This window comes from Oncorhynchus clarkii, chromosome 26, assembly GCF_045791955.1.
Source record: "Oncorhynchus clarkii lewisi isolate Uvic-CL-2024 chromosome 26, UVic_Ocla_1.0, whole genome shotgun sequence".
Classification (NCBI taxonomy): Eukaryota; Metazoa; Chordata; class Actinopteri; order Salmoniformes; family Salmonidae; genus Oncorhynchus; species Oncorhynchus clarkii.
The window spans coordinates 34,546,542-34,567,917 of NC_092172.1; the positions used below are offsets into that span (position 1 = coordinate 34,546,542).

A 21,376-nucleotide genomic window follows, 5' to 3' on the forward strand; every position below is an offset into this window, starting at 1 on the left:
TGATGCGGTCTAGAACCGATTACCCTTTATTGATTGGGGTGTGATAAATATTACCCTATTCAAAAAGTTAAAAGTTAAGAGTGACGTTATTTTGTGATATCAATGAAGTAGACTGTTAAACTGCGTTTACACAGGCAGCACAATCCTGATTTTTTCCCCCCACAAATTGGTATTTTGATCAATCACAAAATCTTTTCAGTCATATTTTTCCAGAGATGATCTGACTGGTCAAAATGCAAATGAGTAATACAAAATATCAGAATTGGTCTGCCTGTGTAAACAGAATTGGGCTGCATTACATGACAGTACTCATTAACATCCAAAACCACTTTTTGGACCTTACTTCATTTGTTTTCTGAGAAAATTGTACCAAATGCATAACGTTTCAAATTTTCAAAAATGTGTTAGAGCTTTATTCAGATCAAAGTTAAGACAGTGAATAAACTAACATAAATACAGAACAATAGATTCAGGTCATACTCCTGTGCACCCATAAATGAACTTTATAATCCTCAAACGCACAACCGGAAACATGCATACAGGCTATTCAGAATAATATGATAAACAAACTCTTTTACACAGCAGATCACACACAGTCTTTAAAATGACTCAATTATACAAAAAGGTCTGGGAGCAACGGCACAATCCTGGTTTCTGCTCTCTCGCTGATAATGTAAAACACAATCTGTTCTGTCGTCTTTGTCAGGCTACATACAGTTCAAAAGGAGGAAAGATCCTTCATGCTTTTTAACATGCTTGTTTTTTGGATTTTTTTTAACACCAGAAAAACACAGCCTTTCCAGTAGTAGCCAACAAAGTAATTAAAGCCCAATTAATCAATGTAAATATTGTAACGGTTTAAATCTTCAGATTTTTCATAAACCACAACATTTAAGGGGTAAAATAATTAAAACTACAAAAGGAAACAGGTTAAGTGACAATACATTTACAAAGACATCGTTTTTGCAGCTGACATGCATGATTTTAAAGTGTCCGATGGGAATGGAGCGTTGCTCACATAAACAACTTCAAATGAAAAGAGGAAACGGAGAAAGGAAGAGGTGGTTGATGGGTCATCTAAAAGCGCAGGCTTCCGGGTGGACATCGATTCACAGCAAACCTGTTTTCAGATCTTCTGTATCTTCTCCCCGACGCAGACAGGGTTGGCTTTCCTTATCTTCTCCGCTGCGTCGGCCTTGTAGTTGAAAGTGCAGTTGTGAACGTCTGAGTACCGGTGCATGCTGCAGAACACGTTGCCACATCGGCAGTCGAAGCCTGGGAACACAGACGGAAGAGTTTGAAGGTAAAAGAAAATGGCTGACCGCCAAATGTATCTCCAGGATATAAAGTACATACAGAGACAGAGCGAGAACATGGGAACTCTTAAGTCACTGCACTAAGCCAACAGGAGAATGTGTCAGAACCTTACCCGTGAGGCCAACTTTCTTGCGGCAGGAGAAGCAGCGATTCTTCTTGGCGGCTTTGGGTTGGTCTGAGTCCGAGGGTTTGTCCTGTCCGTCTACCGAGGCCTGGTCCGTGTCCTCGGACACCGATACAGACACTGGATGGATCACACAGAACAACAACTTTACAGTCTCACCTTCTCAGCAATACTGCTGCAGCTTTAAAGGGATTCCCAATACCCATGCTTTTCAGGAGATGGCACTACAATTCACTGTGCTACAGACTAACGCTTCCATCACACAGACAGCGTCATTGCATTTTGGTACACCAGAAGTACATTCATTTCCAATGAAAACGCTGCGTTTGCCTTGCAGCATTGCAGAGCGTTCAGTGTGGTGCATACGGTGGATTCATCGATGTGTCAAACTGTCTGCGTAGACGACATGACAGAAATGGTAGCAGAAGGTGAATGTTGAACATTCGGAACATACATATCCAGATGTTGCGTACTATTTTGCACAAGGACACGGTCAGTGTGATCGAAGCGGAAGCCTACTATGCTTGTTGCCACAACATATTTTCAGTAGGAAATAAAAAACAGCTGAAAAACAGACATTTGCTTTTCTTTGTTTAGATTCATTTTGAACATAATGGGTAGAAAAGCTCATCTTATCTGGCACAAAGCCAGCGCCCTTTCCCTGTCATGGAGAAGAGAAGTCACAACACAACAGAAGTGACGGGGTTATTGCATGGTGCCAGTACTTGCCTTTGGGTAAACGTATCACACAGTAAGCATTCAACTGTAAGAATGAAGTGTTAAAGTACTAACCAGTTCCTTTATTGTTTGTTTCTTGATATTTTTTCCTCCTATTAACAAAGTAAACATTTTTATATACACGTGTCCTTTTTAAGTTTATACAAAACCCATATTGTACAGTCTTGACCATATGGATATGAAGGGATGATTTTTAGAAGGGGCCTGAAGATTCCAGTCCTCTCAAAGAGCTTCCTTTCTTCATTACCTTTGAATAGTAGTGGATGTGGTTTCTACAATACCCTTTCACCCATGGTGACATGGAAGATCAGTGGTTGTGGGGGAAAGGAGATAAGGAAAGGTGGCCATTGGGATTAAGTAGAAACCAAACGGAAGGAAATGTACCGAATCAGGGAGTACCTGAACTTGTCCAATAAGAAACGCTTGTTTTCATTTTTCATTGCAAAACATTTTGCTACGGTGTGCACTTATGAATACGACCCAGGTTTTGGCCACCCTTGGTACAGGGGAAGCAGCTAGCAGCTGTTCTCAGACTCTCACTGCTCTCTAGAACTCACTCAATCCACTCTCTAAAAGCTTATAAGCCATTATAACAACCATTGACAGCCGTCTGTTCTGTCTACGCGCGTCCCAAAAGGCACCCTATTCCCTATATACACAGTAGTGCACAACTTTAGACCAGATCCCCATAGGCCATGGTCAGAAATAGTGCACTACACATTGGGAATAGGGTGCCATTTGTCGCGATTGTCCTCACTCACCCTTCTCTCCATGTGGCTCCTCTAGCTTCCTCTTGCGAGAGCTGTCCTCTGGGGCAGGCCTTCTGACTGACTTCCTGTCCTGGCTATCCTGGCTTCTCACTGGCTGACTGTCCTGTCTATCAGGGCAAGTCCCTGAGCTACCTGCTGTGCTGGGCTCCCGCTGTTCACTTTCTACAGCTGCTCTACATGGTGCTCGCTCTGCACACAGACACACACACACACACATACACGTATGTAGGCACACAGACAAACTTTAGCGACTAGTTTGTAATTCAAGACTAAAAGCTTAACACTTTGGGGTATTTTCTACCCTTCTAACACGGTTCCTCTTTAATAAAATGTTGAATTGGGTATATGTACTGTAACTGTTCTAGAAGACAGTTCTCTAGTGTTTCTATAGGTTATGACTGTAACCCCGGTTCTCTGATAGTATGAGTGAGGTTTTTCACTATGGGATACGCCCCCAGTGTATTCATCAGAAGCCTTACTACACTACGCCAGCCATGATTGGTTGGACGTCGAGACGTGCGAGTCGGGAAAGGGTGTCCCTCCTACCCTATAAAAGAGCCCAACGCAACATCTGAGTCATTCAAGAATAAGCCACACCTCTTCCCCACTCATGCAAGGAGGGTGTTCTAGTGAAATACCTCACTCATACTATCAGAGAACCGGGGTTACAGTTGTAATCTATAGTTCTCTTAAGTATTAGTTTCAGTATTTCACTATGGGATATACTGACTCTCGTATTGTCAGACAAGCTTATCCTGACGACCGACTGCCCTGTGCTATATATCAAACGCTGGGGGCGTATCCCATAGTGAAATACATAAACTAATACTTGAACTGTTCTAGAAGAGGGTAGACAGAAACACTAGAGAACCAGTGTAACAGGAAGCTCCCGCGCTCAGGTCTGTTCAACGCTGGTTCGACCAATCGGATTCCACGCTTCAAGATTGTGTCGATCACGTGGACTGGGATATGTTCCGCATTGCGGCGAACAACATTGATGTATATGCTGATTCGGTGAGCGGGTTCATCAGAAGGTACAACATCACCGATGCACTCACAGCGTCTGTTAAAACATTCCCAAACCAGAAACTGTGGATTGATGGCAGCATTCGAGCAAAACTGAAAGCGCGAACCACTGCTTTTAAATCAGGGCAAGGTGACCAGAAACATGACCGAATACAAACAGTGTAGCTATTCCCTCCGCAAGGCAATCAAACAAGCTAAGCGTCAGTATAGAGACAAAGTAGAGTCGCAATTCAACGGCTCAGACACGAGAGGTATGTGGCAGGGTCTACAGTCAATCACGGACTATAAGACTATAAGCAAGACATCCTGGTTCCCGTCTGCTGTTCCCACATGCTTCAAGAGGGCCAACATTGTTCCTGTTCCCAAGAAAGCTAAGGTAATCGAGACAGAAACACTAGAGAACCAGTGTAACCGTTCTAGAAGAGGGTAGACAGAAACACTAGAGAACCAGTGTAACCGTTCTAGAAGAGGGTAGACATAAACACTAGAGAACCAGTGTAACCGTTCTAGAAGAGGGTAGACAGAAATACTAGAGAACCAGTGTAACCGTTCTAGAAGAGGGTAGACAGAAACACTAGAGAACCAGTGTAACCGTTCTAGAAGAGGGTAGACAGAAACACTAGAGAACCAGTGTAACCATTCTAGAAGAGGGTAGACAGAAACACTAGAGAACCAGTGTAACCGTTCTAGAAGAGGGTAGACAGAAATACTAGAGAACCAGTGTAACCGTTCTAGAAGAGGGTAGACAGAAACACTAGAGAACCAGTGTAACCGTTCTAGAAGAGGGTAGACAGAAACACTAGAGAACCAGTGTAACCATTCTAGAAGAGGGTAGACAGAAACACTAGAGAACCAGTGTAACCGTTCTAGAAGAGGGTAGACAGAAACACTAGAGAACCAGTGTAACCGTTCTAGAAGAGGGTAGACAGAAACACTAGAGAACCAGTGTAACCGTTCTAGAAGAGGGTAGACAGAAACACTAGAGAACCAGTGTAACTGTTCTAGAAGAGGGTAGACAGAAACACTAGAGAACCAGTGCAACTGTTCTAGAAGAGGGTAGACAGAAACACTAGAGAACCAGTGTAACTGTAATCCAGCAGGAGAGGAGTGTTATTGAAATCCTTCCTGAAATCCTTAGGCTGAACTTTGGGCTTTCTCTACTACCGATCTCTAAGCAAATAGAGATGGGACAATGTGCGTCTGTGTGTAAAACCACACCACGGACTGAGATTGACTGCAAGAGGGTATGAGGTGAAGGGTTCCCATGGTAGTGAGCCCGCATTTGGTGTGTGAGACCTCAGGCTATTCACAGGAACATGAGAGGGTAGCAAAGCAACAGCACTATTGTCTGAATCCTAACTTGAGAGTCGCCTGCATAACTCAAGTCTTATGTACACCATGCATTGATGTCAATGAGAACATGTCAATTCATGTCAATGACATCTAGCACAGAAATGTGAGTTACACACGCAGATCTCAAATGAGGATTGACTCGTCCCTGTGAGAAAAGGTTTGTGTGAAACGCGCTGGTAATACACACCTTGTATCTCTTCTGTTTTCAGGTCTTCTTCAGACTTGGCTGTCCTCTCCTCTTCTGAATGAGTAGCTGGTGCTGTCGTTAAGAGTGACTGGTTAGATACAACCCTGGGGGGGAATATAAGTGTTCAATTAGCCTAAAACATGATCCATCAGTTGGTAGTCTAGATTAGAAGACTAGCTATATACAGTATTATGAAAATGGTACACTTGAAGACTTCAATTTAATCCTATTCAGGAGGTTTCTGAAAATGCACTGAAGGAAGAAGACTGACTAAAATCCAATGACATGCGACTCATTGTCATCAACTATGGCAATCATACTACAAAGCATTTCACCACTAATGCCCACCTCACTGTCAGACAGTCAGAATGATTGGCATTCACATGAGGCATTTAGCAGACGCTCTTATCCAGAAAGACTTAGTGGCAGCTGTCCACTCTGGCTTCATAATAGGGTCTCTGTGGTTCTATAGATAGAGCTACAAGCTTTCAATGTTGAAGCAATAAAAAGTGTATTAAAAATGGATAAAACCGTAACGACCGTAGAGAAATGAGCAGAACTCAATTCTATACAGTGATTTTTTTTACATTTCAAATAATTTTCTGTGGGTTTGAGAAAACAGTGTCCCTGTAGATTTGGGCAGGGCTAGGTACGGTACAGATTGACAAAGACAGAGCTCATTAGATAACCACAGAAGGTCTCGTGTCTTTAACACACACACACTGAGTGGGGAAACAGACATGGCAAGTGGAATCTGTCTCATAGAAGAGACAGAAGCATCCGGGGAGATGACATCACACTATTCAGACAGAACTATAGATGATTGCCTTCCTTGTACTGTACTGGGGTACAGGAAGACCATGGTGCAAAAATAACCTTCACTTCCGGTGAGAAACCACTTAATGATTGACACACTAATTTAAAATGACACAACATCTTTGAATTATGTAACAGGAAATAAATTATCCAGGTTTAAAATAATAATTAAAGCCTGGGAATCCACCGTCATACTAGCCTTGACCATACGTAGTAAGCAATGCAAGAACTACAAATAGCGACGCAAAATGATTCTACTTAGTTGCGCAGCAAAAATACTCAGACGTGGGCAGCCCCACAGCTATAAACTGGTGTGCAAGTCTGCAGGATTGCCATGCGTTTTTTTTGGCATCGCGTACGTACAGTAATAACTATGTATATCTAGTGTACCTACGTTTCACAGGCTACTTTATTACATTCATTTCCACATGGCCTGTGTATCCTATACTGTATGTTGCATGGCTGGCTTGGCAGCTACACCGTAGACATGGTGGAGGTGTGATCATGCTTATAGTGTGTTTCAGAGAAGAGTAGCTCTATACCTACTGTACCTGTTCATCCTGGTGTCTGTGTGGGTCGTGGCTGACGGCACGTCTACAGTACTGCTCTCTGAGCACTGGGCTAGGAGGGACTCCCCCAGGCTGCTAACCGCCGCTGAGGACGACACTGCAATGACAACACACGTTTCAATCAGAGCAGTCCCAAAACAGAGAGGAAGAGGCAAACGAGAGGGACGACTGGGCCCAAAATCTGTCTTCTCCAGCAGGTGCCGGTTTGATTTGATTTGTCACTCACCAAACAAGGAGGTTTTGTATGTCGGTCAATGAGTGTAGAATCTGATAGAATCTTACCCTGATGAAGACAGCTTGTCTGTCGAAACATTGGATATTAGGTTAAATTATTGGATCCTCCTAGAGTGTGGGCTCTCCTTTAAATGTTTCAAGTGTTCTATCCGCTAACCAGCACCTCGCCTAAATAGGTGTGTGTTTCAAGTGTTCTACTCCGCTAGCCAGCACCTCGCCTAAATAGGTGTGTTTCAAGTGTTCTACTCCGCTAGCCAGCACCTCGCCTAAATAGCTGTGTGTTTCAAGTGTTCTACTCCGCTAACCAGCACCTCGCCTAAATAGGTGTGTGTTTCAAGTGTTCTACTCCGCTAGCCAGCACCTCGCCTAAATAGCTGTGTGTTTCAAGTGTTCTACTCCGCTAACCAGCACCTCGCCTAAATAGCTGTGTGTTTCAAGTGTTCTACTCCGCTAGCCAGCACCTCGCCTAAATAGCTGTGTGTTTCAAGTGTTCTACTCCGCTAGCCAGCACCTCGCCTAAATAGGTGTGTGTTTCAAGTGTTCTACTCCGCTAACCAGCACCTCGCCTAAATAGGTGTGTGTTTCAAGTGTTCTACTCCGCTAGCCAGCACCTCGCCTAAATAGCTGTGTGTTTCAAGTGTTCTACTCCGCTAACCAGCACCTCGCCTAAATAGCTGTGTGTTTCAAGTGTTCTACTCCGCTAGCCAGCACCTCGCCTAAATAGGTGTGTGTTTCAAGTGTTCTACTCCGCTAGCCAGCACCTCGCCTAAATAGGTGTGTGTTTCAAGTGTTCTACTCCGCTAGCCAGCACCTCGCCTAAATAGGTGTGTGTTTCAAGTGTTCTACTCCGCTAGCCAGCACCTCGCCTAAATAGCTGTGTGTTTCAAGTGTTCTACTCCGCTAGCCAGCACCTCGCCTAAATAGGTGTGTGTTTCAAGTGTTCTACTCCGCTAGCCAGCACCTCGCCTAAATAGGTGTGTGTTTCAAGTGTTCTACTCCGCTAGCCAGCACCTCACCTAAATAGGTGTGTGTTTCAAGTGTTCTACTCCGCTAGCCAGCACCTCGCCTAAATAGGTGTGTGTTTCTTTCACCACTTGTAGCATTTGATTAACATAAAATGCAATGGCTTATTTGATAGAATATATATTTTATAATGCTTAGGTTGTTACGAGTGTACTGATATAAGTAGGATACATGACATCCTGGAAACTTAGAGAAAAAATACGTTATATTGGAGTTGTGCCTGTTGTTCATACAGGCATCTGCCCTCTCATTGGCTAGAATGGGCCAACTTGATCTTGCCTTCCATTTTTAAGACATTTCTTTTAATTGGGTATCTGCTCAATATAATGGATAATCTGTGGCAAATGTCACTCACTCAAACGAGACACTGTCTAAAGTTACAGTCACTGTCTGGTGTTACTGTCGCTATCATTAGACTTTCAAACAAACTTCAGTTGTTTTTTTGTAAACTGACTTCATTGTGAAATAGTAAGTCCCAAACACCAGCAATTGTGCTCACTCAGTCAAAAGTCAAAGAGTCCGTGTCAATATTTTGGTCTAACAGGTCTTTTTTGATTGATAAACTAAATGATCATCAATAAGATACTGGAAAGCTCTGTGGAATCTCTTTCCTACTCACCTGTTGGACTGACTCGTCCATTGTTGTTTTGTCTCTGGAGGAAGTCCTTGTAGCACATGGAACACATGCCATTGTTTCGCGGGTTGCTGTAGAAACCGCAGCCAGTGGTGCAGAGCAGCGGCCCTTGGTTCTGGTTGGTCTCCTGGGCCATGTCCCTCCTGTGGAGGTTAAGAGGGGAGAGATCAAAGCCATATTGACCTATCACGCCATTTCAGGATTGGCTGCTGCCTAGGTCTAAAACATGCTTAGGTATTGGTGAAAGCCAAAGGCTAGTTTCTTGAAAAGGGAGCGGAGATGGCCAGTGTGCTGTTGCAAAAGGCTATACCACTTAGCACACACTTTTATCCAAGGTGACTTTTAGAATAAGTACGTGATCCTTGTGGTAATTGAACACACACCTGTGGTGTTGCTAGTGCCATACTCTTACCAACTGAGACACACAGAACCGGAAGGAAGATTGTCTTCTAATCTCTAGCCAGCTGTAGCATTGAAAGTTGTGTAAACCAAAACAAGTTGGTCACAATTCCCTAGACTTGGACTCACAAGTTCTAGAAGTTGTTTGTTGCATCACGATGCCTGAGCCTTCTATGGCAACACAATGACCTAAGCACTGAAAACATATAATCACTGGTACTTAGGCGATCTGATATTAACACATAGGAGAGCTATGTAGGTTAATTGCTGAAAGTGGAAGATAACAGTAGCTACAACTAATCTGTGTCTTTGGTCACGCCCAATCGCTGACCGACCGACTGCTGAGTGTGTATGGTGTAACTCTCACTTCTGTTTCTCTGGGCCAGCCTGCCCTTGTAAGGCAGTCAAAACAACATATAGCCTAAGCACAGAGTTAAAATGTGCTGTATTAAAAATCAGAGGAGAAACCCAAGCCTCACACTCACTCTCCTGTATAACAAGTGACAGGCTGACACAGACTTGAGAGAAGAGGGTAAGAAGAGGGGCAGGGAATGAGGCTGCTTATGTCACCAGTACAACTGGATATGGGTGACCTAGAGACAGAGACTAGAGAGCAGAGAGACTAACTACAGGTCAAATACAGCCTAGAGACAGAGAGACTAGATACAGAGATTCTAACTACAGGTCAAATACAGCCTAGAGACAGAGACTAACTACAGGTCAAATACAGCCTAGAGACAGAGACTAACTACAGGTCAAATAGCCTGGAGACAGAGCGACTAGAGAGCAGAGAGACTAACTACAGGTCAAATACAGCCTAGAGACAGAGAGACTAACTACAGGTCAAATACAGCCTAGAGACAGAGACTAACTACAGGTCAAATAGCCTGGAGACAGAGCGACTAGAGAGCAGAGAGACTAACTACAGGTCAAATACAGCCTAGAGACAGAGAGACTAACTACAGGTCAAATACAGCCTAGAGAGCAGAGAGACTAGAGAGCAGAGAGACTAACTACAGGTCAAATACAGCCTTGGCGTAGGCTAACAACTTGATTTACAGCTCACCTTTTTTGTTATACACTAAGTCAGGGTTCCCCAACTGGCAGCCCGCAGTTCAATTTATTTGCCTGCCCCAAGTTTTCTGAGCAAGAAAAAGGGGCATAAGACTAGAAACACCAGCAAAATCAGCTCTAAATTAACTGATTATACACAAATGTAAGCAAGGTTTGAAATGACTATTTTAGTCAAATGATATCTGTTTGGGCTTCTTGCAGTCAATTTGCACATTTACAGTAATTATGTTCTGGCCCCCTGACCATCTGCCTGCTGCTGAATCTAGTTGATGATCCCTGCACTAGGCTATATAATTGGGCCTAATACATTCTGTGCGGCCTCATTTTCTGTGCGGGGAACAGCATTAGGCCTAATTCGATACAGGCTACTGCTCCATAGCCAAGTTGATAGCCTACACTCTTTGTAACACTTAGGCTACGATGTCAAAACATCAAAGAAGCCACAGAAATGAAAACTGCTAATGTGGCATAAGCTGCATAAGGATGCATCCCAAATGACATTATATTAGGCCCTGCTCAAAAGTAGTGCACTAAATGTTTATACATTTAACCTTTATTTAACTAGGCAAGTCAGTTAAAAATAAATTATTATTTACAATGACGGCCTACACCGACCAAACCGGGACAACGCTGGACCAATTGTGCGTCGCCCTATGGGACTCCCAATAACAGGCGGTTGTGATACAACCTGGAATCAAATCAGAGTGTCGGTAGTGACGCCTCTAGCACCGAGTTCAGTGCCTTGGACCGCTGCACCACTCGGGAGCCCAAATATAGGGAATAGGGTGCCATTTGGGACGTAGTCTAAACTAAGCCTGGATATGGTAACACTGATCTGGGTAGTAGTGATGTAATGGTGTATCTGCTGGGTTGGACATCTGGTGTATGGTTTAGTACACTGCCATTTCCTCCATGGGAGACAGGATAGGGAGGGCTGCTCCACTACCCTGAGAATGCAGAGGAAAATATACAGAACGCATAACAAGTTTAAGAGCGTGTGGACGTGTGACACCAAAGTGTCGTCAGCATCGTACTGGGCTCTTAAGGTAATACGGAGAGGACATCATTTGACTTCATCATCCTAATTCTATCTTTTATATAAACTGAGTGATTTGACAGAGAGAGAGGGAGAGAGAATAATCCAGTGGTAATCTCAGGGACTGTCTTTAATCAGGGTGGATAGCAACCACTCACAGAGGGGCTGAAATACCAAGATTACCATGGTGAAAAGAAAGCGAGCCATACAACAGCAGGTTAACTCAATGAAGATCATGCTAACAGTGAGCTGAGATTCACGCTCTTTCTATTGCTACAGCCTGAAACCATAGACCGCCTATAGGCTCAGGTCTTGTGCCACGTTCAGAATTTGTGCCGTGCCTGTGTGATTTTTCTCCTTTGATCTGAAACAGCCTACTGGTGGAAGAGACATGCAGAGGTCCTAAGTAAGCATTTCGTTGGACGGTGTATACCATGTGTATCCTGTACATACGACTAATACAAATTATCCAGAGCCCGTATTTATGAAGTGTATGATCTAGGATCAGATCCTGCCTGTCCATAATAATTTGATTCATTATGATCTGAAAGGCTAAACTGATCCTAGATCAACACTCCTACTTTGAGACACTTGATAAATACAGGCTCAGATCTCAGGTTCCGAAGATCAGCGACATTCCATTCTGTCCTTCTCAATATTACTGTAATTAAAGTCCCCCCTCGCTCCCCTTCCTTACACCAATCATTGCCCCAATTCTCTACCCCTGCCCCCCTGATGCCAATCTCCAGATGAATGAGTGAGATTTCATGATGGCCTCCTCTAGTCTAGATTATGTTATGCAATCTGCCATTTAAAATCTACAATAGTAACAATCCCACACAAACACACGTGAGAGAGAAACACACACACACACACACACACACACACACACACACACACACACACACACACACACACACACACACACACACACACACACACACACACACACACACACACACACACACACACACACACACACACACACACACACACACACACACACACACACACACACACACACACACACACACACACACACACACACACACACACACACACACACACACACACACACCATCAATGCATATAGACCGAAATCAGATCAAGCTTGAGTAGGCTACGTGGAAGCGATAAGTGGTGACTTCACACACAGCAGGCTACTTTCTCAGGTTGAACATAGAAACGATGTGGACTGTCTTTACAGCAGGCCAATGAGATGCTCCAGTCCAAAACAATGGCACCATAGTATTCCCTACATAGCCCTACGGGCCCTGGTCAAAAGTAGTGCACTATATAGTAAATAGGGTGCCATTTAGGACCCACACCTGGTGAGAGGTGAATCATTCAGAGAACACAACAACCATTAGGCCTACCTGGAGCTGAAACTATGTCTGGCATGCCATCGTTACGCAGTAATGTAACGGATCTTTAACGAACATGGTGAGGAATCCAATATGTAGACTAGCCTGAACATCTTCCCTAATCATACATCTTAGCTAACAGGTAAGAGACATAAGGCCCATCTAAATGCCAAAACATGTGTAGATCTACACATTCAGTTTAGCTGAAATCTGGAAAACAAACGTGTGAACTCCAGCTGAAGCCGTGTTGCACACATCACAGCAGAGGCTAAGGACAGTGTTATGTCATTGGCCTAGTTGTGCAACCACAGTGAACCAGTTCAACAAAGACTGACACACAGTCACTCATGACTATAGGCTACATGCTGACTCTCACACAGATAGGCCGATATATTCACCTTGGCTGTGGAAAGAACTCTCTCCTCTACTAGCAAGGATGTCATCTGAGGGTATCGGCCAGGGACTTGTCATCTGATTCCATTTATCTAAAGTGGCGTAATGTGGTTTGGGGGAACCTATATAACTAAATAACTGTTCTTATAGGCTGGGGTAATAGTCTACTAGTGTTGTTTGAATAGGCCAACACTGTCCAAGTCACAGGAACCCATAGCCATAGGCTAGTCTACATCCACATGACATCACAGGTGTTAGCCTACATTATGATTTGCCATTGGCTTTGTTTATTTAGCAAGTAAGCTATCATTTTAACTGAACAGCTGTCTTACAGCAACACTGGGCCTCTAGTAGTAGATGGACCTAGCAGCAACAGAGGAAGTATGGGTCCTCCATTGGGACTCAAAATAGTCCAATATAAGCTCTGAGATGCAACAAATCGAAGGGCATTGTACGATAACATAAAAGCTATTTGATTGTTCTAGTCCCAAGCACATTAGCTACAAAAACAAACTGGGGAAAGAAATGCTGCCATCAACTAGACAACATTATCCGAACATATAAATCAAACAATGAAAACTTGCAACAATGAACCTAGTCAGTAGCTCTTACAGTAGCTTGCAGTGAGCGCAGTAAATTGCGATTAAAATCACACGGAACTGTGTGAAAAATGTTGTTAGAAATCCCCAGCCTAGCCTGTATTATCGTTTCACTGCCTGTCTCAACAGTGCCCAGTATTGTTCGGATAAGTGCATCATTGTAACAGGCAACTTAGGCAGAGACAAATAACGTTGGTTGAGAATAAACCTGAAATGGGTGTCCATCACAATCATGTAACTTTGTATTGGACCAACCTCAAGAAACGTACCAATTTCCCCCTCTCTCCTACTCCTCTCTTTCTTCGTCTCTACACCAGCAGATTACATCCGACATCATACGCAGAATGATCCCACAACGTAATTTACTCAACTGACTACACATAATCCATTGTCATTGGCTGTTTGTTTAGAAAACCACGCCCATATATATTATCGTCTTGCACAAATTAAACGTCAATCATTTACAGCCTTTTAAAAACACAGCTGGTTGGACAGGGTATGTGAAAGTATACACCCCGAATACAACAGTGACAGAAAACAAGTATAATAACAAATTGTCACCAGCCATAACGTAAATGTAACGTTAGCGACCTCTTAATTAGCTGCCATTTATCATTGTAACGTTAAGCAAACGTTATCTACTGTACGTCCAAGAAGTTGTTGACATCAACATGATTATGATGAAGTTAACTGCCTATGCATCTCGTCTCTACTGACCTATTATAGTTAAAATCCAACTTTAAAACAGGGAATGTAACATTAAAAACAAAAAGTATCTAGCTAACGTTAGCTAACATCAAGTGTTAAAGTTTTGTGCAGGCTAGCCGTCCTTGGATAAGTGGACACTAACCTAGTTTTCAAGGACCGAGGTCATACACTGTATGATACAGTTACAGTAGCTAACTAGCTAACGTAGTAGCACTGGCAGGATAGTATATCGTGTATATATAGTCACACTAACGTTAGTTAGATAACTTAGCTGTACCAGAACATTAGATGCTGTAGCTAAAAAAAGATCCAAAGCATCGTTAAAAGTTAGCTAGCTGGCTAGCCAGTAGATCTCGCACTACACAGACCTATCAGTAGCTAGCTAGTTTGAACTGACGTTGCCTCCTTACCTTCTGTTTAACGTTATGTTTCTACTCGTAAGTAGCTAGCCCACGATAACTTTCTTGGACTTCGGAAAAGACTAGCTAGGTAAGAAAAACGAACGACCACGATTGTAGGCTTGCTAACTCTACGCGGTGTTGTTGGGTCTGTCTTTTCTCGCCTCTCCCCTACCCCCGACCAGACACTGTCTATTTGTTACTTTTTACACTTCAACTCCGACTGTTAAACTGGCGGTGACGTCACAGACAATCCGTCACACGTCACTGGGCTGTCAAATAATGCCAGTGGGGTAGTGTGATAGCCATACAGATAGATAGATGGTAATTATGTTATTGCAGTCTGTTTAATGATTGATTGGCGTGGCTAGCTGAGTCCAATCCAAATGTAGAATTTGTTCATTTCAAGGCCAGCCTAACTTGCTGCCTTCCCTGAACTCACACACATTGCAAAATTTTTATCTTTGGACACGAGTTTTACATTAGCCAGCATGGCCGCCTTGCGTGCAGCCAAACAAGCTATGAGGAGAGAAATAAAGAAACGAGTAGCTGCGTTGGACGATCAAGAGAAACTTCGCCAGTCTCGAGTCATTTCGCAAAAGGTAACTGCAATCATGTAACAAACAACTGGGTATCACATTTACAGTGTGCTAGTGTATTTTTTTTACAACGCTACAAACTCATTTTGTGTATGCATGTGTCCTGTCGTCATCGTCGCGTGGCCAATAGAGCTCACCAGTTTGTAGTCCTAAAAACCGGAAATCTGTTTCGTTCAGCCATTCCAATGGGAAATTGAATGCGGAAAAAATGGGGTTCTGGGATAAATGTCGAAAATTCGATCTGAGATTAACACAGGTTTATGGTGCTTTCAAAACAAATGGGAACTTGGAAAAAAGAGATCAAATCACGACGTCAGTGATCTTCATTTCGGAAATTCGGTGCTCTAGAAGTTTGGACTTGGAATTCCCAGTTGACCTTTCCAAAAAAAAAAAATCCAGTCAGAGTTCGTTTTTTTTCCACTCAGAAATCTGAGATTTCCGAGTTCCCAGTTCATTTGAATGTTGCATTAGGATATCTGGTATGTTTTGCTCTATGAGATAATATCACATGACCTTTATGAATTAGGAAGCCTTTTATGCGCCTTTTCAGATAATTTATTTGAAAATCACAAAATAATGTTAGTTGATGGAGATGATCTCATAGAACAAACATTTAAGATCTCCTAAGCCTGTGTTTACCGCATACCTACTTTTCGGGCGTTTATCCCAAAATAAACGACCAGTGGCGTCCCCTTGTGGTGGATCCCAGGTGGGGGGTGATGGCCCCCCTAGGGCACATATGTCAGAGTCAAGGCCCGCGGGCCACATCCGGCCCGCAAGAAGGTTTTTTACGGCCCCTGGGATGATCTTGATTTATTATTAGAACCGGCCCGCAGCAAGCCGGCAGCCCGCAGATCTTTTACACGCACCAATACTACATTTCCCACAATGCAAAGGTGACGCACCGAGCAGTAGGCTGCTTCATTTCAATATTTATTGGCACAGCAGTCGTCAGCATCACAGTAAAATTAACTTTCAGATACCCATCAAAAATGGCAAAACGGAAGGTGGATACTGAGAACCGGGGGTTTCAAACAAGGTGGGAGTCGGAGTATATGTTCACGAAGGTAGCTGGAAAACCTGTGTGTCTTCTGTGTGGAGAAAGTGTGGCGGTACTGAAAGAGTATAATCTGAGACGACATTATGAAACGAAACACGCGGACAAAAACAAGAATATGGACATGGAACAAAGGCTACAAAAGGCAGAGGAATTAAAACGAGGCCTCAAATCTCGACAGGCTCTGTTCAAAAAAGCCAAATCACAAGGCCAGGCTGCTGTCAAGGCCAGTTTTATTTTGGCAGAAGAGATCGCTAAATCAGCCCGGCCATTTACGGAGGGGGATTTCATCAAAAACTGCATGATTAAAGTTTGTGACGAAGTTTGCCCAGAAAAAAGGCAACTCTTTTTAAATGTGAGTCTGAGCAGAAACACCATTGCCGAGAGAGTAGACCAGTTGTCCATCAATCTAAAAGAGCAGCTTGTGAAAAAGGGAAAAGATTTTATTGCATATTCCTTGGCTGTGGATGAGAGCACCGACATTTCTGACATTGCCCAGTTGTCAATTTTCATCCGCGGAGTGGACTCCAACCTAAGCGTGACAGAGGAGTTTTTGGCTTTACGTCCTATGCATGGCACAACTACGGGGCATGATTTGTATGAAGAGGTGTCAAGATGTGTAAATGAGATGGAGCTGCCTTGGGAAAAACTCGTGGGTTTGACAACCGACGGAGCACCTGCGATGTGTGGACACAGGAGCGGACTGGTGGCGAAGATACGGGAAAAGATGCAAGAGGAAAACGCGACAGGTGAGCTGACAGCTTATCATTGTATCATACACCAGGAAGCGTTGTGCGGTAAAGCCTTGAAAATGGAGCATGTAATGAGCATCATCACGCGCACAGTTAACTTTATCAGAGCCAAAGGTTTGAATCACCGCCAGTTCAAGGCATTTCTGACGGAGTTAGAAACGGAGCATGGTGATTTGCCTTATCACACAGAGGTGCGATGGCTAAGCCAGGGAAAGGTGCTTCAAAGATGTTTCGAGCTTCGTGAGGAGATTTGTCTGTTCTTGGACAGCAAAGGGAAAGACACAACACAACTCCGAGACGAAATGTTTCTGTGTGAAATGGCTTTTCTGTGTGACATTACGAGTCATCTGAATGCAATAAACTTGCAGCTGCAGGGTCGGGATCGTGTCATCTCTGATATGTACAGTACAGTGAAGGCATTTAAAACCAAACTGACTCTGTGGGAGACGCAGATGCGGAAAGAAAATTTGAGCCACTTTCCCAGCTGCCAGACCATGAAAGAGAAGCTCTCTACCAGTGCGTTCCCGAGCACACAGTTGGCTGATAAAATAGGTATGCTTGCCGCTGACTTTCGACGCCGATTTGCTGACTTTGAAGCACAAAAAAGCAGGTTGGAACTGCTCGGTAACCCATTTGCTGTTGACGTGGAAAGCTCACCACCAAACCTCCAAATGGAGTTGATTGACCTCCAATGCAATGATGCACTGAGGGCAAAATATGCGGCAGTGGGTGCTGCGGAGTTCGCCCGTTTCCTCCCCGGCACAATGCCCCAGCTGCGCATCCAGGCTGCTCAAACGTTGTCTATGTTTGGCAGCACATACCTGTGTGAACAACTGTTTTCTTTGATGAACCTGAACAAAACATCACACAGAAGTCGACTTACTGCTGAACACCTCCACTCAATTCTGAGGATTTCTTCAGCTCAGAGCCTTACCCCGAACATTGATGAACTTGTGGAAAAGATGGGACACCACCAAGTATCACCCTCAACCTCAAACAAGTGAACATTACTGTGCAATCACATATTTAGAGTTTTTACTCAGTTCAAGTTTAAAAGTTAAAATTTAATATTTGTTTTCACTGCATGTTACTTCTCCTTAAACAAAGTGTTGTTTTTGATTAATAGATTTTTGCACTTTATTTTTTTGTATTTCAATCCAATTATATTTTAAAAATATTTCAGTTGAGTGGATGATAGAAAATTGCTATTATTGTTTTTTCTTTGAAGTAAATTTAGCCCACTTTTGCTAAAATAGAAAATATAGTCTACTGATGGTGCCTTGAATACCGGTTTCTTTCATTTAATGTTCATGTTATGGGGATATTTATATAAAGGAAATTTGTCTTTTGTGTCTGTTGAAAATTAAAGATTACTGACAGAGCCATAAGAAAATATTGCTTTATTTATCTGATCATATTGTAATATATTTGTTAGGTTTTCAGTAGGTTCAATTAGGTTCACTAGACTATATGCGTCATTTAAAATTTTTTCAATGAACATTCGAACAGTCCGGCCCTCGTCTTGTAGCTGATTTTTTTATTTGGCCCTCCGTCCATTTGACTTTGACACCCCTGCCCTAGGGGGTCTTACCCAACCCGGCCATGGATCCCCAGCCCACTATCGAGGACCTGTGCGTGGCTAGACAGCCTGTGGAGCCAAAGCCTGATTTAGTGTGAACCAGGGTAGAGTTGGTGCCTCCAAAAACATGCCATTACTATTGTTCTCTATAGCTCTACTTTTGTGTTTAGTATTGTAAAGAAGACAGAAGACACCTAGCCATGAATGCTTTCAATTATATGTAACTTCTCTTTTACTAACAGATAGACGATATTGCTTTTAAAATAATCAAATAACTCAAACAATTTGTTTGTCAGATGTCTCCAGTTGGTGACCTCCTAGAGTGTTAAACTCAAATCAAATCAAATTTTATTTGTCACATACACATGGTTAGCAGATGTTAATGCGAGTGTAGCGAAATGCTTGTGCTTCTAGTTCCGACAATGCAGTAATAACCAACGAGTAATCTAGCTAACAATTCCCAAAACTACAACCTTATACACACAAGTGTAAAGGGATAAAGAATAGGTATATAAAAATATATGAATGAGTGATGGTACAGAACGGCATAGGCAAGATGCAGTAGATGGTATCGAGTACAGTAAATACATATGAGATGAGTAATGTAAACAGAGTGGCATAGTTTAAAGTGGCTAAACTGGCAGTACCTTAATGCTGTAATCATATAATTACCAGTCTAACACCTCATACCTAATTACTTTCATAAAACCTAACGGCACATTTTGAATGGTTAATTTACATGCATTATTTGATGTAATTTGCTCCGTAAATAACAGGGAAGTAGAAAAACTATGCCTACACTAACCCGTTTATACTCTCCTCTCAACCAGCTCTTCAAGCACCCCAAGTATGCCAGGTGTGAGCGCATCGCTGTGTTCCTCAGCATGCACGACGAGGTGAGAACAGAGGAGATCATTCAGGACTTGTTTAAGCACGGTAAGACCTGCTTTATGCCCAAGTACTTGACCCAGGACACCAGTAACCACATGGACATGGTGAAGCTCACCAGCATGGAGGATATGATGTCACTGCCTCTGACTTCTTGGAACATCAGACAGCCTTCCGCCGACGACAACACCAGAGAGGAGGCCTTGGAGACAGGTTAGTGTTAGTCTACACGCACACGCACACACACACACACACACACACACACACACACACACACACACACACACACACACAAGCTTTTTGCCCTGCTGCTGCAAGAAAGAAAAAAAGAAAAAATCACAAAGAAGAAGATATTGGAGTCCGTCCACTTTGTGTGAGAACCTATTCTGTTTTTCTGTGATCTCTTTCTTGGTTTTACACAACAACCAAATATCCTTTATATCCTACCGAGTCAGGTAAGCGTGATGGCACCTTCTTTCAGTACGCACATAGGGCCACACGCATGCACAGCGCTTAGTTTTCCTGATTCATTTTTTACTTTTTGGGGAGTAAAAATGTATTCTCAATCAAAATCCTATTTTCCTTAACCCATAACCTTTAACCTAACTCAAACCCAAATGCCTAACTCCTAAACCTAACTCCTAAACCTAACTCCTAAACCTAACTCCTAAACCTAACTCCTAAACCTAACTCCTAAACCTAACTCCTAAACCTAACTCCTAAACCTAACTCCTAAACCTAACTCTTAAGCGTAAAATAAAATGTTAACAAATTCAGGACTTCTGTTTTCCTGACTGTTTTCCTACCTTGTCAGGACATTCCGGTGACTTGTCAGGACATTATGGACCTGATAAGGTTGAAAACACACACACACACACACACACACACACACACACACACACACACACACACAGGGTCTTTCTTCCCTTATACACAGTTAATCTTTGTTCCCCTATGGGCCCTGTTCAGAAGTAGTGCACTATTTAGGGGAAAGGGTGCTATTTGGGATGCGTGCACAGTCTCCAACGAGGAACACCATATCAGCGTCAGATCAAAGTTCCTGTTTTGGTTTCCTCCACAAGATGGTGGTATAGCATCATCATCAAGACTGATCAAAATGGTCGTCTCCTGCAATAACAATCTTACGTCTGGACACACACCTGTCATGTGACACTTAATCAAAATACTATGCAAGGGGATGGATGGAATTGCCCCACCACTGATCCAAGGTCATTTACCCCCTAAAGGTTAATCATTGGGTAGGGGGAGGATAAACTGATCCTAGATCTGGTAACATCTACCCTGAGCACCAAATAAGCACTGTGAATCATTGGGGAAGTTGCATAATTCTATTGTAATCAACTCTGCTGCTGCTGTGAAAGATCATATTGATAACAGTTATTAGCATTGTAATCTCTTGGATGGTGAATACCTATTTTTTCCTCTGTCAACCTCAGCTATTTTAATCCAGACCGTCACAGCTTTAATCATTATATAGGATATGAAATACCGATGCCTGGGGAGGAAATGTGTTTGTTGTGCATTCTCTGAGTCTATTTGAGCTGTGCAAATAATGTCATCATTGCTTCTGGAACCAAACTGGTCATAACCCCGCTCCTTCATTGTGTCTGTGTAACAATATTGCTTCCGTCCCTCTCCTCACCCCTACCTGGGCTCGAACCAGGGACCCTCTGCACACATCGACAACAGCCTCCCTCAAAGCATCGTTACCCATCGCT

At 43.1% G+C, this 21,376-nt stretch overlaps 2 protein-coding genes across 7 annotated transcripts in view; one reads left to right on the forward strand and one right to left on the reverse strand.

The window, feature by feature from the left end:
- On the reverse strand, window positions 1-14,985 carry LOC139384426 (AN1-type zinc finger protein 6-like). 6 transcript variants are annotated; one of them, XM_071129190.1, is made up of 6 exons: window positions 14,775-14,983; window positions 8,777-8,934; window positions 6,883-6,997; window positions 5,516-5,619; window positions 1,430-1,561; window positions 1-1,275 (listed from the first exon to the last, which is right to left on the reverse strand). In XM_071129190.1, exons 2-6 carry the CDS (start codon window positions 8,925-8,927, stop codon window positions 1,127-1,129), a joined length of 651 nt encoding a protein of 216 aa, XP_070985291.1. In that variant the 5' UTR covers window positions 8,928-8,934; window positions 14,775-14,983; the 3' UTR covers window positions 1-1,126. The 6 variants fall into 6 exon arrangements, 4 of the variants coding, with proteins under 4 accessions (XP_070985291.1, XP_070985292.1, XP_070985290.1 ...); XM_071129191.1 differs by having other exon boundaries at window positions 13-1,275; window positions 13,926-14,981; XM_071129189.1 differs by having other exon boundaries at window positions 373-1,275; window positions 6,874-6,997; window positions 14,775-14,966.
- LOC139384427 (5-formyltetrahydrofolate cyclo-ligase-like) overlaps window positions 14,955-21,376 on the forward strand; it is a 13,064-nt gene continuing 6,642 nt past the window's right edge. Inside the window, exons 1-2 of the mRNA XM_071129193.1 lie at window positions 14,955-15,364; window positions 19,580-19,850. Of these exons, the coding sequence (XP_070985294.1) occupies window positions 15,254-15,364; window positions 19,580-19,850 (382 nt within the window). The 5' untranslated portion in view covers window positions 14,955-15,253. The remainder of the gene's footprint in view (window positions 15,365-19,579; window positions 19,851-21,376) is intronic.

Coding starts and splice junctions, on each gene's coding strand:
- LOC139384426 (XM_071129189.1), bottom strand. CDS start 8,927: ATGGCCCAGGAGACCAACCAGAACCAAGGGCCGCTGCTCTGCACCACT. Junction 5,620..6,873: donor AGGATGAACAGGTACAGTAG/GTATAGAGCTAC, acceptor ATTCCCCCCCAG/GGTTGTATCTAACCAGTCAC. Junction 1,276..1,429: donor CAAGAAAGTTGGCCTCACGG/GTAAGGTTCTGA, acceptor CTGTGTTCCCAG/GCTTCGACTGCCGATGTGGC.